We start from the raw sequence: 17,002 nt of genomic DNA on the forward strand, positions 1-17,002 counted from the left end.
AAGGGACAAACAAAACATGTAGAGTATTCGTAAAGAGGTTTGAGGATAGGTTTAAAGAGGATTGAGGATAGGTTAGTATCCATTATGAATATGAGTGGTGAGAGATATTGACAGAGATTTCATCCTAATAAGAATAAGCCTGCACAGTAGGGACCAAGGGAGTTTCCTTCATAAATATTTGAAGTTACAGAGACTAAAGCCCATTGTCACGCAATGGATTCAATCTACTTTATGAAGGCCGATAATCGTAAAACATTCAATAATGGGGACTCCGCCCCTCCATTCTAAGTTACCATGGCAAAAAGTGCAGACGTCACGATCGAAAGGAACACTGTATATAAGTATTGGACCTTTTAATGAGACGGGGAGCTTGGATGCGTGTCCGGTAGGAGTGACACGTGTGGATAAGGGCACATCCAGGGGCAATACATTTTTCTATTCGTTTTTAAGTAAATTGGGATTTGATTGTTCAATAAGTTTTTTTTTTTCCTCCACAAAACTGCAAACATGGGACGTGGAGTAAGTGCGCTTTTTCTTTCCATCTTCACCATGAAATGCTACTGTAGCCTAATTTAGGCAATTCTTAATTGTAGGCTACTTGTCAAAAGTGGTATGGATTCAAAAAAAATGTATAATACAGTCGAAGTTGTTTTCAAATTATCACATGTACGTAGATGGCCGCATTTTTTTTCAAAATGCCTGCGATGGGAGAGTGACTTCCGCATTTTGTAGGCTGAACAAAAGTTGCTTTCATAACGTGTCTTGATCGAGTGTCAATTAGGGTTAGAAATGTGTCGTTTTTACATTGATACTGAAGATCCACAGGTTGGTTAGCTTGGATCTAGTCGCCAAGGAGAAAAGCTTGTAAGCCCTACGATGATAGAATTGGCGGTGTAAAACAAGTTTGAAGATTGATACAATGTTTATTTTCATCCAAGTAAACTGCTGTCAAGGTGGCTACAAATGTTGCGGGAAGTGCGGGCAGACATGCTATCTTGTGACTCGTGTTACTTTGAGACACGGCCATACAGAGCCTGTAGTCCACTTCTGAATAGAAGTGATGGTCTTTGTTTCAATGAGTCTTTCATGGTGACTTGTAACCCTCTTGACTGAATTTTGTTAATCAATGGGAAATGCAGGTCATATTCAGATTCTTAATCAATTGGTTAAATGTAGTTGCGACTGTAGGCTATTGCGAAAGTCTGTTCTTCGTAAATTGAATAATAACCGTAGTCCACCCCATTCACAATATCAACCATGCGCCAAAGTCGTCGGTGTTTATTTTTTTTGTCATGCTCGTTGAAAGAATGTAGTTGTTATGTAGATGGACTATATTTGAATAATTCACTTTGGCCGCTTAAAAGGATAGTTCTGGATTTTAGCAGGATGCCCTTATCTACTTCCTCAGAGTTAGACGAACTCGTGGATACCATTTTTATGTCTGCGTTCAGTTTGAAGGGAATTGCTAACAAGCGTTAGCGCAATGACTTGAAGTATATGGGAACACGCTAACACTAGTTAGCATTGGCTCACGAGAATACCTCTAACTTTCGTAATACTGGACGCAGAGACCCAACAATGGTATCCACGAGGTCATCTGACTCTGGGGAAAATACCGAACTGTTCCTTAATAACGTCTGAGCACCTGCAAAATCTCTTTAAAAAAATAAATGTATTCCACTGAAGGCTTAATTGTTGTACACGGATTTGGCATGTGGTTGTGTATGACATTTCGTGTGTAGCCTACATTCTGCGAATGTTCAGATAGGCCTACAACGTGTCTTTGGGAAGACCTACATCAACTACAGCCCCCTCATGTATTAATGAAAGTCATCGCTTTTCCAAAAAAAAACTATAGTTTTTATTAAATGTGATACAAATCGGTCCAAGACAAATGAAATCTCCTAGTTGCTCCAATGATGTTCAATACACTAGATTTGTTGTATATTCCTCTCACTTCAAGGCATATTGTTCTAGACTTGTAGAATTAAAAGTGTTTTTTTTTTAATGGGCAATACACCTGTCTAAATTACCTGCAATTTTATGGTGATGGAAAATGTATCAATTATTGGGGTGATTTTTATTTGATGTTTTATATTTTACAGCTACCTACCTGTGACTCCTGTATTTGGGTACTGTATTGACTACTGTATGGCAGACTGGTGGGATATCAGGGAGGTTAATAGCATCATATAAAAGGCTCGCCACTCCCTGCTGGGCAACGGATCACACTGGCACAGTGATAAATTATGCATTCACAGCTACCGTAAGAGGGCTGATTAGAGAGACAGATTGGTTGTATGATGTGAATGCAGAGCAGCAAATCTCCAAGTGTTTTGGATTTTTTCCCTGTATGGTGGTGAACACTGCTCTGCCCCCGCCCCTTCTGTCCTCTTCTCAGGCTCCGGTCCAGTACACGCGCAATAGGCACAGATGCTTGGACAGCCGGACTAATGATTTCCAGGAGACCACAGAGAGGGGGGAGTGAGCGGTACAGGGAGAGAATGAGGGTGGCATAGGGCTGGAGGGAGCAAAGGGTTGGTTAGAGTGGTGAGGTATAGGGAAGGGAGGCCGCTGTGAAGATGAGGCACCAGTTGCTGCATTGTCATCATTGTTCAGAGGGAGCTGGCAAAATTTTTCTGAACTGATTGAATGGCAGATGGAGGAAAAATTCAGTTTTTCTGTAATGAAATGGAAAATCAAGAGGTATGATAGTATACAACTGCTCACTGTCAACAAATTGAAACGCCCAAAGGTTCCTTCCCGAAATGGAATACTATGGCTATTGTTTCCATCTCTCAAAATAAACTGATCTGAAAACAAGGCCGATTTCCTGTAACGTTATTAGGGCGCATTCTTTCTTTGTTTTTCCACTTCTTTTCTCACAATCTTTCATCAAGGGGGGGTCATTGTTTTAAAGATTCCACCACTGAATGGCCTAGAATATGTCCAAAACAAGGACTTTTTATATGGTGAAGTAATTGGGGAATTCTTTATTTCTCTCCAGTGTTCCACCTCTGAGCTACTATCAGGTTGTGGCCTCAGCTGACCATTCTTTCCCCCCAGGGGTCCACTGTGGAACCAAGAGACCTGCTCTCTAGCGCTCTTTAAAAAAAAAAATGCTCTCTCTCTTGCCTGAGGATTTTACATTCTTTCCGCTCGACAGTCACTATGTATTAGGCATCCCTTTTGTCACGCCACCCCATCTCGTTTGGCTTAGCTGCCTAAACATTATGGAGAGTACCACACATTATTACACCTTCTGTTTCCTCCACTGTCATTTCTATTGTTCCAACTGCCGAGGGAATTGTAAAAAAACAAACGTTGTCCCATAGGCCTACTTACAATCGGCATATCGCAACAGCCACGTGCGTTCTGTTCTAACCTACGTTTCAGACTAGTGCAATGAAGGAAGTTGCATCCCATTGATTTGTTTTCTGCATTTAACTGTGGTTCCTGGGGTCTTAAGGAGAAACACTGGCATTCACCATCTTTTGTTCTGTGGGAAAACCGACTCTTCCAGCGGACGTGGTGGGAGTTTTAAATGCGTTTCTTGTGAATAAATGAACTTTTTTCTAAACTGAAGAGAGAGAGAGAAAAGGGGGAGGAGAGTAACACGTGACTTGGTCCATTCAGATATCTGAGAGGTGTGGTTATGTCGCCTGTAGCAACAGGGCAAAGTCCCAGGGCGAGGAGGAGCCAATATGCTTGAGTGAGCAGCTTTTGTATTTGGCACACGTACAGGAACAGAACCAGGAATGGTGTTCACAGGAATTCGACCCTGGCTGTAAAATATGCACCCGCTCGACCGTCTCTTATGAACTTTTGTTGATCTGGCGGTGGTGTTGTTTTAGTGTAAAAGTGAGAGGCCCCTCGTCTCACTGAGGCTCTGTTCTGTCTATCGCTGTTGTTTTTGACAGTTGTTCTTTCAAACTTCCTGTCCTCTTGGAAAGGATGTCTTGCCGGCTTCACCCCCTTCTCCACCCACCCTGCGTTCTTGCACTCTCTTTCACACATAGTTGTTTCTCTTTCTGTCCCTGACTAATTACACTCACTCCCATATGCAACGCTCATGAGAACAACGATTACGCAGTTGAATATACTACTTTGAACTATGGGAGAAATGGTATGCAGACCCAAGCCATGTTTACCACAGTGGTGTTGCTCCCACTCCCAGATCAAACCATTACAGTAATCCCGTATAAGAATGCGGTAAGCCTGGTATCTTAAGTGTTTTGCTAAGAGGGTCTGAATAAATTCCGTGACTACAGTTTGTCCAAAATAAAGTCACTCTAAAGATATATTTCTCTGCCCCATTTTTCATTCTTGTTTTTACGTGGTTCTCTATAGAGGTACAAAGCCTCATTGTTCTCAGGCTTGTAGTGGGACAACTGTTGTTTTTGCGTGATTGGTCTTGTGAGAGATTCCACACAATTGCTGACATCCACACTTTTTTTCCTGTTTTCAGTGCAGTAGCTTTCTGTTACATTTGAGAGACAGCTGAGTAATACTTCCAAAACAGCATCCTCCCTTCCTTGCTTCATTGTGGTAATAACGGATGTGTACACAATTGGGAAAGTAAAAGGGATATTTCTAAATAGTATTAGTGGGGTGGGGAGGGGGGGGTGCATTTCCAAGAAGGGCAAGTTGGGTGTGCCTGTCAACTAATAAAAAGACCACAGGGGACTGCGACAACAGATTCCTTGAGGGGGCCTGAAGACTCCAGCGGGACTTGTCGTTCCACCTCTACCCTTTACTGTTCCAACAGCAAAAACAAAACTGGTAGGACACCTTATGTTGGATTCAGTTGTAACCAAACAAAAAGCTTAATTATCAGTCACGCCCCTGTGACTTGGGGATCACATTCTGAACCAGGAACTGTCTTGCTTCGAGTCAAGCAGCTTTTGTGTAACCCCATAGGGTCAAATCAGAGAAGCATGTAGAGCTCTCTCCCCCACAGCCAAAACACTTCTGAACACCAGTAGAACCTGAATAATTTCTGATCGCTAACTGCCTTACCGATGTTTATCTGGTACTGTCCATTATCCTGTTGCCGCAGTGTCCCAACACCATCCCCTTTTCAGCCGTCTAGCTGATGCGCATTCTTCAACAGGTCTTTGTCCTCTTCCCAAAAGTGAGTGATTGATAATGGAGAAAGGGAAGAGTGAATGAACAATGTGTTTGCAGAAGGTGAGGTGCCAGGGTTATTTTGGACTTTCACAATGAGAGGAAGAAAGTTCTGTGTGTACTCAAGACAACCGAGCCAATGGTGTGCATCTTTTCCCCTCTGGAGAGTTCATTTTGCCCCTATTCTGGACAAAGTATTGTGACATAGGGCCTAATAGTCTGACATTCCTGGATCGCAGTGGAGTATGTTGCAATGACCCTCAGCCCCACAGCTCTCCTTATTGACGCAGTTGTGCAAAGTGACGGTCTGTGACATGATTCTTCATTAAGCATTCCTCATGAACTTCAGACAGATGCCATTTTCAAACATCTGAGTTTCTTCTGCTGAGTAGTGAAAGTAATTGGGCTATCTAGCACAGGTCATAGACGCTAAAAGGTGATAGCCTACCGGGTGATGGTCCAAAAGGGACGGCCACAACTATCTTTGTACTTGTTGCACCATACCTGTATAGGTCACGTTTGTTTTGTAAATGATAACTGGGCTTATGTTCAGTAGAACAATGCTACATCAATAGCCCACAAGTTGTTGGGTGACTTCTGGTAAGTCATTTGTAACTGAAAAGTAGCATTTTTTTTAATCCTTTGTTCAAATGAGTGAGTCTCTAATTGACTCAACGAATTACCTTTCAAGAGTTGGGCCCCCAGACTTGGGTTTTATTCATGCCCCGGAAACACTATGGGAAACTATACTATAAGCATATTCTGCATCAGGGGCTTTTGCTTGAGTTGGGTGAAGATTTTATTTTCTCAGCCAGAGCTCTAAAGGGCCTCTTTCTACCTATTTTATTATGTGTTTGTATATATATATATATATTTTTTTTTTCTTCTTATCTCTCCTAACAATCTCTTCTTGCCCTCTCTAGGAAGGACGGGAACAGTATGAGCTGGCGGCGACCTCTGAGCAGGGAGGCAAGAAGAAGAATGCCAAGGCCATGAAGAAGGAGAGGGACATGGATGAGTTGAAAAAGGAAGTTGATCTGGTGAGTCGGCTTCTCTCACTTTCATTCACTTTCATTCTCACGTTCATCTTTAAATCACAAGTCTTGGTCACTCGTGTGTTGGTGTCACTGACTTGGTGTCAAGCTTGGCGCTGCATGTAATGTACTGTATGTTTATCTTGTTGGTGCAGAAGTGCAGTGCAGTATGCTTGTCAGTGACATGTTCCTAATCTCTGTCCCATAGGATGACCATAAACTGACCCTGGATGAGCTCAACCGCAAATACGGCACCGACCTTAGTAGGGTAAGTTTGGAGCTTCGCTCATTTTCATTTCAGTTGGCGATTCATTAATCTCCCCTGCACTGTTTTCTGTTAACAAATGAGTTGCTTATTGACCACAGCTGGAGGGCAATTCAGCTCGGTTCTCCTCAATTCGAATAGTTTCAATTATTTACTAGAAATATTAAGTCAAGTGATGGACTTCAAAGTTCGGCTCAAGTTATGGGTTTCGGACTCTTGGGATCTCATTGACCTGGCCAAAGCTTTTGACTCTGTTAATCACCACATCCTCATCGGCAGACTTAGTAGCCTTGGTTTCTCAAACGATTGCGTCGCCTGGTTCACCAACTACTTCTCTGACAGAGTTCAGTGTGTCAAATCGGAGGGCCTACTGTCTGGACCACTGGCAGTCTCTATGGGGGTACCACAGGGTTCAATTCTTGGGCCAACTCTTTTCTCTGTATACATAAATGATGTCGCTCTTGCTGCTGGTGAATCTCTGATCCACCTCTACGCAGACGACACCATTCTGTATACTTCTGGCCCTTCTTTGGACACTGTGTTAACAACCCTCCAGACGAGCTTCAATGCCATTCAACTCTCCTTCCGTGGTCTCCAACTGCTCCTAAACACAAGTAAAACTAAATGCATGCTCTTCAACCGATCGCTGCCTGCACCTGCCCGCCCATCCAGCATAACTTCTCTGGACGGTTCTAACTTAGAATTTGTGGACAACTACAAATACCTAGGTGTCTGGTTAGACTGTAAACTCTCCTTCCAGACTCACATCAATCATCTCCAATCCAAAGTGAAATCTAGAATTGGCTTCCTATTTCGCAACAAAGCATCCTTCACTCATGCTGCCAAACATACCCTCGTAAAACTGACCATCCTACCAATCCTCGACTTCGGCGATGTCATTTACAAAATAGCCTCCAATACCCTACTCAACAAGCTGGATGCAGTCTATCACAGTGCCATCCGTTTTGTCACCAAAGCCCCATATACAACCCACCACTGCGACCTGTATGCTCTCGTTGGCTGGCCTTCACTTCATAATCGTCGCCAAACACATTGGCTCCAGGTCATCTACAAGACCCTGCTAGGTAAAGTCCCCCCTTATCTCCGCTCACTGGTCACCATAGCAGCACCCACCTGTAGCACGCGCTCCAGCAGGTATATCTCTCTGGTCACCCCTAAAGCCAACTCCTCCTTTGGTCGTCTCTCCTTCCAGTTCTCAGCTGCCAATGACTGGAACGAACTACAAAAATCTCTAAAACTGGAAACACTTATCTCCCTCACTAGCTTTAAGCACCAGCTGTCAGAGCAGCTCACAGATCTCTGCACCTGTACATAGCCCATCTTTAATTGAGCCCAAACTACTACCTTTTCCCCTACTGTATTTATTTATTTTATTTATTTTGCTCCTTTGCACCATATTATTCATATTATTTATATTTTAACTTTTAACTTTTTCAAACTACAAATCTACCATTCCAGTGTTTTTCTTGCCATACTTTATTTACTTTGCCACCATGGCATTTTTTTGCCTTTACCTCCATTATCTCACATCATTTGCTCACATTGTATATAGTCTTATTTTTTTTTCTACTGCATCATTGATTGTATGTTGTTTTACTCCATGTGTAACTCTGTGTTTTTGTATGTTGTCGAACTGCTTTGCTTTATCTTGGCCAGGTCGCAATTGTAAATGAGAACTTGTTCTCAACTTGCCTACCTGGTTAAATAAAGGTGAAATAAAATAAATAAATAAAAAATCTCTTCCAATTATTAAACCGTCGAAGAAGGGGGTCATCATAGACTTGGATGTGACAAATATCCAAGGCAACACGAGAGATGCTTTATCCCTCTTTTACATCCATGCAAATGGATTCTTGATCATGATTGGGAGATCAAGAGGAATAATAGATTACCGCCTCCAAACCTAGCAGCGCAGCCGAGTGGTCCTTTTGAATAATTCACAAGCAGCAGGCTCATAGCACCTCAGCCCAGATTTAGGATGCGCTCAATCCCAGCAGAGGAGATGGCCCTGTTTTCATTGTTTGCAGCGAGTTGCCTGGCAACTGTCAGCACCTCGACTCTCTCCAGAGCCCCATTGACTTGTTTCTCTGTTCTCTGCCTCGTGTGAAATTAGAGTTATGACTTGGCCCTGCAGTGTCTCTGTCTGCCAATGACAGACCTCGCAGAGAGATATTATTGTGTTGACAATTTGCTTCCTCCTTATCACGTGCCGTGAGAGAGAATCTCAAGAACGGGGGGGAAGGGTGGGGTACCTAGATATGCCCGAATATAGCAATATACTTGATTTTAAAAAGCAAGGGTCAATAAAGGTATACCCTTAAAAGATAGTGTGGGAGGGAAGCACCCATTCTTTTAAAATTAAGTATCCTACTGCATCTTAATTTGAGGTCTCGACATGTAAAGTAACACAACCAATTTTGTATTTCCTTAGGGGTTATCCAGTGCTAAGGCTGCCGAGAACCTTGCCCGTGATGGCCCCAATTCCCTGACCCCTCCTCCCACTACCCCTGAGTGGGTAAAGTTCTGCAAGCAGATGTTTGGCGGGTTCTCCATGCTGCTGTGGACTGGCGCTCTTCTCTGCTTCCTGGCCTACGGAATCCAGGCAGCCATGGAGGATGAGCCGGCCAATGATAACGTAAGATTCCAAGATGAAGAATGTTGATTTTATTGACATTGTGATGGAATTGAAAACAGATGATGCTTGGGTTTTGTAGTTCTTTTGTATTGGTGTTTGTGTGGGGGAGTTAACTTAATTCTAACACGTTCTGCATCTTTGTCCCTCACAGTTGTACCTGGGTGTTGTACTCTCTGCTGTTGTCATTGTTACTGGCTGTTTCTCCTACTACCAAGAGGCCAAGAGCTCAAAGATCATGGACTCCTTCAAGAACCTGGTCCCACAGGTACTGGCTGTTTAGAAATTAATTATTTTTAAGGTGTTTTTTTCCCCCCTATATTGTTACATTTAAAGTTTAATCTTGTTGTCCTCTGCCTTGTAGCAAGCCCTGGTTGTCCGTGACGGTGAGAAGATGAACATCAATGCTCAACAAGTGGTGGTTGGAGATCTGGTGGAGGTAAAAGGTGGAGACAGGATTCCCGCCGATTTGCGAATCATCTCTGCCAGCGGTTGCAAAGTGGGTACTTTAAAATCCCCTTGCTCCAAATACGTCACGTTCCGCCCATGTCCGTGCCATTCATTATTGCATTAATCTAATTCCCTCCCCACTCAGGTGGACAACTCCTCCCTCACTGGTGAATCTGAGCCCCAGACACGTACTCCGGACTACTCTAATGACAACCCCCTGGAGACAAGGAACATTGCCTTCTTCTCTACCAACTGTGTTGAAGGTACTTTAACAGAGCAGAGTTGCTCAGATGAGAAACAAACCAATAAATTATGCCCAGGGACCACAGATACAAATTAGCAATCTAGCTAAATCTGGTGCAAGGGCATGTTGTACATGGTCCCTGGCAAATAAATAAAAGAAAACAAACCATGACTGGGCTAGCTTTGATGAAGTCCTGTTGCTGTATAAAGTATGTCCACCATTTCTGAGGTTGAATCACTGTCAACTGTTACATTAAATCTGCACGTTATTTCCTGCAGGAACTGCCAGAGGTATTGTCATCAACACTGGTGACCGCACTGTTATGGGTCGTATTGCTACCCTCGCCTCTGGCCTGGAAGTCGGACGTACCCCAATCTCCATTGAAATTGAGCACTTCATTCACATCATCACCGGTGTGGCCGTCTTCCTGGGCATGTCTTTCTTTGTCCTGTCCCTCATCCTCGGATACTCTTGGCTGGAGGCTGTCATCTTCCTCATCGGAATCATTGTCGCTAATGTGCCTGAGGGTCTCCTGGCCACTGTAACTGTGAGTACTGTCTTTCGGGAGTGTTTTTTTTCAAACACTTCACATATGGCTCCAAAAACCAGTACATTGGCAATTTTATTCGACAGACATGTTGAGTGACTTTCGGCTTTCTCCGTAGGTGTGTTTAACTCTGACTGCCAAGCGTATGGCCAAGAAGAACTGCCTGGTGAAGAATCTCGAAGCTGTTGAGACCTTGGGCTCCACTTCCACCATTTGCTCTGATAAGACCGGAACCCTGACTCAGAACAGAATGACCGTGGCTCACATGTGGTTCGACAACCAGATCCATGAGGCTGACACCACAGAGAACCAGAGCGGTACTTCCTTTGACAGGAGCTCTGCCACCTGGGCTGCCCTGGCTAGAGTCGCTGGCCTGTGTAACCGTGCCGTCTTCCTGGCAGAACAGAGCGGTATTCCTATCCTTAAAGTAAGTGTCTCATTTCCCCAGAGTGAATTGACAACAGTATACACATGGAGCTATCGACAGGAGTTCAGCATGTAAAGCTGGTGAAAAGGCTCAACAGGGTTGTCTTTCACCTTATGTAATTCCTCCCCTGTCGCCTGAATGCCTCATATTGCCTCAGCCCTTGCAATCCCCTGGAATATAACCTCTCACTCCGTTAATCATCTCACCTTGGACTAGCTGTGATTACCACACTTAATTTCACCCCTTATTTTCAGTTTCTCTTTGTCACGGTCTTTGTCTTCTACCAGGCTCAATCTACAAAGATTTCCTTTTCCTTCAGTTTAAATTGATGGAGGGCATTTTAATGTCTTGGGCCACTTGGAAGTGCTAGTGTGTGAAAGAGTGTGCGGCATACCACGTCCACTTCATCTGCCTACTCGTTTCCGTCTCACAGAGAGATGTGGCTGGTGATGCCTCAGAGTCTGCCCTGCTGAAGTGTATTGAGCTGTGCTGTGGGTCTGTGCAAGGCATGAGAGACCAGTACACCAAGGTCGCTGAAATCCCATTCAACTCCACCAACAAATACCAGGTAGGTCAATGGCATGGTAGCACCCTGCCACACGAAATAAGGGCATATGTTTCACTGTCTTTGAAAACCCTTCCATTTGGCACAGAGATCAACATGGTTATTCCTATTCTGGTAATCTGTTTTCAAAATGGCTGCTCCTATAATTTTGTCCCTTAGCTCTCCGTTCACCTAAACAAGAATGAGGGAGAGTCCAAGCATCTACTGGTGATGAAGGGAGCCCCTGAGAGGATCCTGGACCGCTGCTCCACCATTTTGATCCAGGGCAAAGAACAGCCTCTGGATGACGAGATGAAGGACTCTTTCCAGAATGCCTACATGGAACTGGGTGGTCTGGGAGAGCGAGTGCTGGGTAATAGTAATTTATTTCAGTCATCACTAGCCAATACTACTGTATTTTTGTTATTCCATCTGTGTTGTCAAATGATCCAATGTGAGGTGTAAAATTGCGCTTTTGCTCCTTTTTTCAATTCACATTTTCACCATTTTGTATCCGTCTAGGGTTCTGTCATTTCCAGCTCCCTGATGACCAGTTCGCTGAGGGCTTCCAGTTTGATTGTGAAGAGGTGAACTTCCCAACTGAGAATCTGTGCTTCGTTGGCCTAATGTCCATGATTGACCCTCCCCGTGCTGCTGTGCCTGACGCTGTGGGAAAGTGCAGGAGTGCTGGAATCAAGGTATGGTAATGTAATACTTGACACGACTCTTCAGTCAATCCACATAGCAGCCACTGTGACCAGACCACTCCTCTTCCCTTCCTTCCCTTAGGTTATCATGGTCACTGGTGATCATCCCATCACTGCCAAAGCCATTGCCAAGGGTGTGGGCATCATTTCTGAAGGAAATGAGACTGTTGAGGACATTGCTGCTCGTCTGAACATTCCAGTCAATGAAGTTGACCCTAGGTAATACAAAAAAATATTTAAGTTCTGTTGTTGGAAACAACAGTTAAACTCATACATTTTTTTCATTTTTGAAGGCCTTTTTCCAAAGATTTTATTCAAGCTTGAATGTCAGGTCCTTCTCATGAGCGCTTATAGAAATGTCTTCATATCAATGGGATTTCCCATAAATAAAGGGTACATTTTTCCCAGGGATGCCAAGGCCTGTGTGGTCCATGGCGGTGACCTCAAGGACCTGAGCGCTGAACAGTTGGACGACATCCTGAAATATCACACAGAGATTGTGTTTGCCAGAACCTCTCCTCAGCAGAAGCTTATTATCGTGGAGGGCTGCCAGCGCCAGGTAATATTCATCTCAACTTAAAGACACTAGGCCTATCTCACGAGAGGTAAACAGAGTGAATGTAGCGTAGATAAATTCCTTTCAAATTAAAAATGTGTTTACCAGTTTTCTCTCTCTAGACTTCTGTCTCTCCATAGACTCAAACACCTCTCCTCCTTATCCACAGGGTGCTATTGTAGCTGTGACAGGTGATGGTGTGAACGATTCTCCTGCTCTGAAGAAGGCTGACATCGGTGTTGCTATGGGTATCTCTGGATCTGACGTCTCCAAGCAGGCTGCAGACATGATCCTCCTGGATGACAACTTTGCCTCCATCGTGACTGGTGTCGAAGAAGGTAGAAGCAGCATTTCAGTGGATTTTGAATTTTTGGAGTTCCGTCTATTTTGCATTATTTTCACTAACGTTATGTATGTACCTTTCCTAGGCCGTCTGATCTTTGACAACTTGAAAAAGTCCATCGCCTACACCCTGACCAGTAACATTCCAGAAATCACACCCTTCCTCTTCTTCATCATCGCCAACATTCCACTGCCCCTAGGAACCGTCACCATCCTCTGTATCGACTTGGGAACTGACATGGTATTTGTATATTTAAGATTTTTATTTTCTAAATCTTTGTTTACTGTTCAGTTTTATTCTAATTGTTCAAATCGTCCTCAACTTTCCAGGTCCCCGCCATCTCCCTGGCCTACGAAGCTGCCGAGAGTGACATCATGAAGAGACAGCCCAGAAACTCCAAAACAGACAAACTAGTGAACGAAAGACTTATCAGCATAGCCTACGGTCAAATCGGTAAGACCCCTTTTCATAAAGCCTGACTTGCGCAAAACAAATTATTTTCATTCTTAGATGAAAGATTAACATCTCATACACCTCAAACTGGATTCTAGACTCTTAAGTTGACTGGGTGGTTTTGGGATCAGCTGGAAGTGGGGTATGTGCCAGAAATAGCCTCCCTGGTGATAAGAGAAGGGGTCTCTGAGTGATTATGGGATGTCTCTGGCTCAAGAGTTTCACCCTTTGGTGATGGAGCCAAAAATAGGTTTAAACCAGAGGTTTCCACGTGAGCGGGAGTTTCCTTAAGAGGAAACACTGATATGGACAGCATTCACATACTGCGATTGCATCATATCATGGGTCGCGAACCTCTCCCACCAACGTGGTACTCCTTGGGAATCACTGTAGGGCGGTAGGTAGCCTAGCGGTTAGTGTTGGCCCAGTAACTGAAAGGTCGCTGGTTCGAATACCTGAGCCGACAGGGTGAAAAATCTTGCGCCGTACCCTTGAGCAAGGCAGTTATCCTTAATAAGCTCCAGTAGCACCCTACTACTATGGCTGACCCTGTAAAACAACACTTTCTCCTGCACCTATCCGGTGATGTGACAATCAAACTTCATTTTTTTTTTAATGGAGATTGATGCAACATAGAAAAACCAACAGACATAATGACATGGATAGAATCTGATACAAATGCACCCATCTGATCCTGTCTCCCCATCTCTCCACAGGTATGATCCAGGCTTTGGCTGGGTTCTTCACATACTTTGTGATCCTTGCTGAGAACGGGTTCTTACCCTCCAGACTGCTAGGTATTCGTGTGGACTGGGACAACAAATTTTGCAACGACCTGGAGGATAGCTATGGCCAGCAGTGGGTGAGTATGCTTCTGAAAACCACATTGGTGTCTGCCTTGTTGATTGGTCTGATTCTAGATGATTAGCTGACTGTGTTTTGACTGTTTCTCCCTCTGTTGCTGACTGTTTCCCTCAGACTTATGAACAGAGAAAGATTGTGGAGTTCACCTGCCACACAGCATTCTTCGCCAGTATCGTGGTTGTACAGTGGGCTGATTTGATCATCTGTAAGACCAGGAGGAACTCAGTCTTCCAACAAGGAATGAGGTGAGTTCAGTGGCCATGAAGAGCATCGGCTGTTGTTCGTTTTTGTTGTGAAAGAAATGACATGATTTTAAATGCTGCTTCTGTCCTCCTCAGGAACAAGATTCTCATCTTCGGCCTGTTTGAGGAGACAGCCCTGGCCGCCTTCCTGTCCTACTGTCCTGGAATGGGCATCGCCCTCAGAATGTACCCACTCAAGTAAGTAAAGACCCTTCAGTTAGGTACACTTCATCTCTTAAATGTATTTTTAAATGTAGTACCAAAAATACTTAACTCTAGGAGGACTTCTATTAGTCTTAGCTATGTGTTGCTTAAAATGTTAAGATCTGTTCTTGGTGTATTCTGGTCTGGAGTCATTTCAGATCTGTTATTTTTGTTTTGTTTTTCTTTTCTCCTTAGACCCAGCTGGTGGTTCTGCGCCTTCCCATACTCTCTCCTCATCTTTATTTATGATGAAATCCGAAAACTGATCATCCGACGCAGCCCAGGAGGTGAGGCTAAATCCCTTTTAGTTATTACTGTGACTATCTGCCGTACTTGTTCATACAAGTCCTCAGTTTGGCTCTCAAAACCACAAGATTTTCCCTCGTTCTCAGGAAGATAGTAAGTCTGCATATTTAGGTAGCCTTACTATCTGGCAAACAAGCGAAGTCTGTAAATCTTTAAGCAGCAGCAAATCTTTCAGATGCACTAGACAGTGGACACAGACAAGTTTGGGAGTCTAGTCAACTCTCTAGAGACAGCAGGAGCGGTAGAGATACACTCAATGATCGGCTATGAAAAGCCAACTGACATTTACTCTTGAGGTGCTGACTTGTTACACCCTCGACAACTGTGATTATTATTATTTGACCATGCTGGTCATTTATGAACATTTGAACATCTTGGCCATGTTCTGTTATAATCTCCACCCGGCACAGCCAGAAGAGGACTGGCCACCCCTCATAGCCTGGTTCCTCTCTAGGTTTCTTCCTAGGTTTTGGCCTTTCTAGGGAGTTTTTCCTAGCCACCGTGCTTCTACACCTACATTGCTTGCTGTTTGGGGTTTTAGGCTGGGTTTCTGTACAGCACTTTGAGATATCAGCTGATGTAAGAAGGGCTATATAAATAAATTTGATTTGAAATTTTGATTTTGTCCACTCCATCGACAACTGCTTATGTAAAAATGGCTTTATAAAATTATTTTGATGTGAGTAAACCGGTATGCTATCAGAGACTAAGTTGATGTTAAAGATGTCGGTCACTTGACTGTCTTCCTCAGTGATCGTCTGAACTACACACTGATAGTTAACATGATCATTGTTTATGTATGCTACAGCCTTCCTTAGTCCACCTGTTTACCAGAGGTAATTGATCTCTAAATCCTGTTTTCTATCATCTCTGTTTTAGGTTGGGTGGAGAGGGAGACCTACTACTAGAAAGCATCCAGTTTGCATCGCTCAAGTTCTTGCATGGTTGTCTTGCTGCTCGGAATTTTAAGTTCTGTAAAATGTGGATGTGTTTTTATATAGGGAATGCTTGATACTAAAACACTGAGATCGAGATGATGAACCAAGACATTGACATTGTGTGCCTTGTTTCTGGAACAGGACCAATTTTATACATGTTTTTAACAGTAATATAAATAAACTTTCAGTCAGCTCCCACTTTGGTGTCTATGGTTTGTGCTTGTACGTTTCCTCATTGCAACTTGGAGACTTTCCAGAATAAACACAGCATCAACAGATCTTCAGGTCATTATTTTCCTATCCTTCCTGGAGATTCTCTCTACTCTCACTCCGTTTTAACCATGAGCACTGCTTTCAGTGTGCAGTCAACTAACACCAGCTAGTTGTTCACTGTCATTGTAGTACAGAATGTAGACTGTATTTCATGTCACCTTTTGACCCATTCACATCACACTTTGTTATCCATCTACTGCCCGACATTAAACACTAGCTACACACACTAGCAAGCCTGTGTCAGAGCAACCTTCTATCAGAAGCACAAGGCAAGACTTATCAACTGGCAGCACTTGAGTATAAAAACCCTGCTGATAACATTCTGGCTTAATATGTATATTTCATTCAAACCCACTGTATAACGCTTACAGTAGCAATGCTCTCCTGTGGGTGGGTGTAATAAAAAAAGGTTTTTAAAATTGCTATGGAATGCCTAATCCAATATCCTACGCTTGAGGTTTGGGAATGAAGCTAAACATTTTTTTGATCCACCCACTAGTGGTGAACCCCTAGTCCCATTTAACGGCATGGCCAATATAAGGAGAAACCTCCTGATTTCTCTGTGAACATCCATCCTACGTAAACACTGCAGGCTGCAGGTAGCCTTGTGGTTAGAGCGTTGGACTAGTAACCGAAAGGTTGCAAGATCGAATCCCCAAGCTGACAAGGTAAAAATCTGTCCTTCTGCCCCTGAACAAGGCAGTTAACCCACTGTTCCTAGGCCGTCATTGTAAATAAGAATTTGTTCTTAACTGACTTGCCTAGTTAAATAAGAATTAACCACAGAAATGGTGGAAGGAACAACCACTTCTGCAGCATTGTCAA

At 43.6% G+C, this 17,002-nt stretch overlaps 1 protein-coding gene across 1 annotated transcript; it reads left to right on the forward strand.

The window, feature by feature from the left end:
- The first annotated feature begins 307 nt into the window (after positions 1-307).
- LOC115179375 (sodium/potassium-transporting ATPase subunit alpha-1-like) lies at positions 308-16,102 on the forward strand. The gene is made up of 22 exons (XM_029740822.1): positions 308-519; positions 6,051-6,167; positions 6,370-6,429; positions 8,879-9,082; positions 9,234-9,347; positions 9,444-9,578; positions 9,675-9,792; positions 10,052-10,320; positions 10,439-10,747; positions 11,181-11,315; positions 11,472-11,664; positions 11,814-11,989; positions 12,081-12,217; positions 12,407-12,557; positions 12,724-12,892; positions 12,983-13,137; positions 13,227-13,350; positions 14,067-14,212; positions 14,329-14,459; positions 14,553-14,654; positions 14,856-14,947; positions 15,846-16,102. The coding sequence occupies exons 1-22, from the start codon at positions 508-510 to the stop codon at positions 15,872-15,874; spliced, it is 3,078 nt and encodes a 1,025-aa protein (XP_029596682.1). The 5' UTR covers positions 308-507; the 3' UTR covers positions 15,875-16,102.
- Positions 16,103-17,002: the final 900 nt, after the last annotated feature.

This window comes from Salmo trutta, chromosome 39 (genome assembly GCF_901001165.1).
Source record: "Salmo trutta chromosome 39, fSalTru1.1, whole genome shotgun sequence".
NCBI lineage: Eukaryota > Metazoa > Chordata > Actinopteri > Salmoniformes > Salmonidae > Salmo > Salmo trutta.

Bases quoted from the DNA above. Each gene is read 5' to 3' on its own strand.
- LOC115179375 (XM_029740822.1), top strand. The intron at 12,218-12,406 runs GTAATACAAAAA...CATTTTTCCCAG, and splicing joins GTCAATGAAGTTGACCCTAG to GGATGCCAAGGCCTGTGTGG. The intron at 12,893-12,982 runs GTAGAAGCAGCA...TACCTTTCCTAG, and splicing joins CGTGACTGGTGTCGAAGAAG to GCCGTCTGATCTTTGACAAC.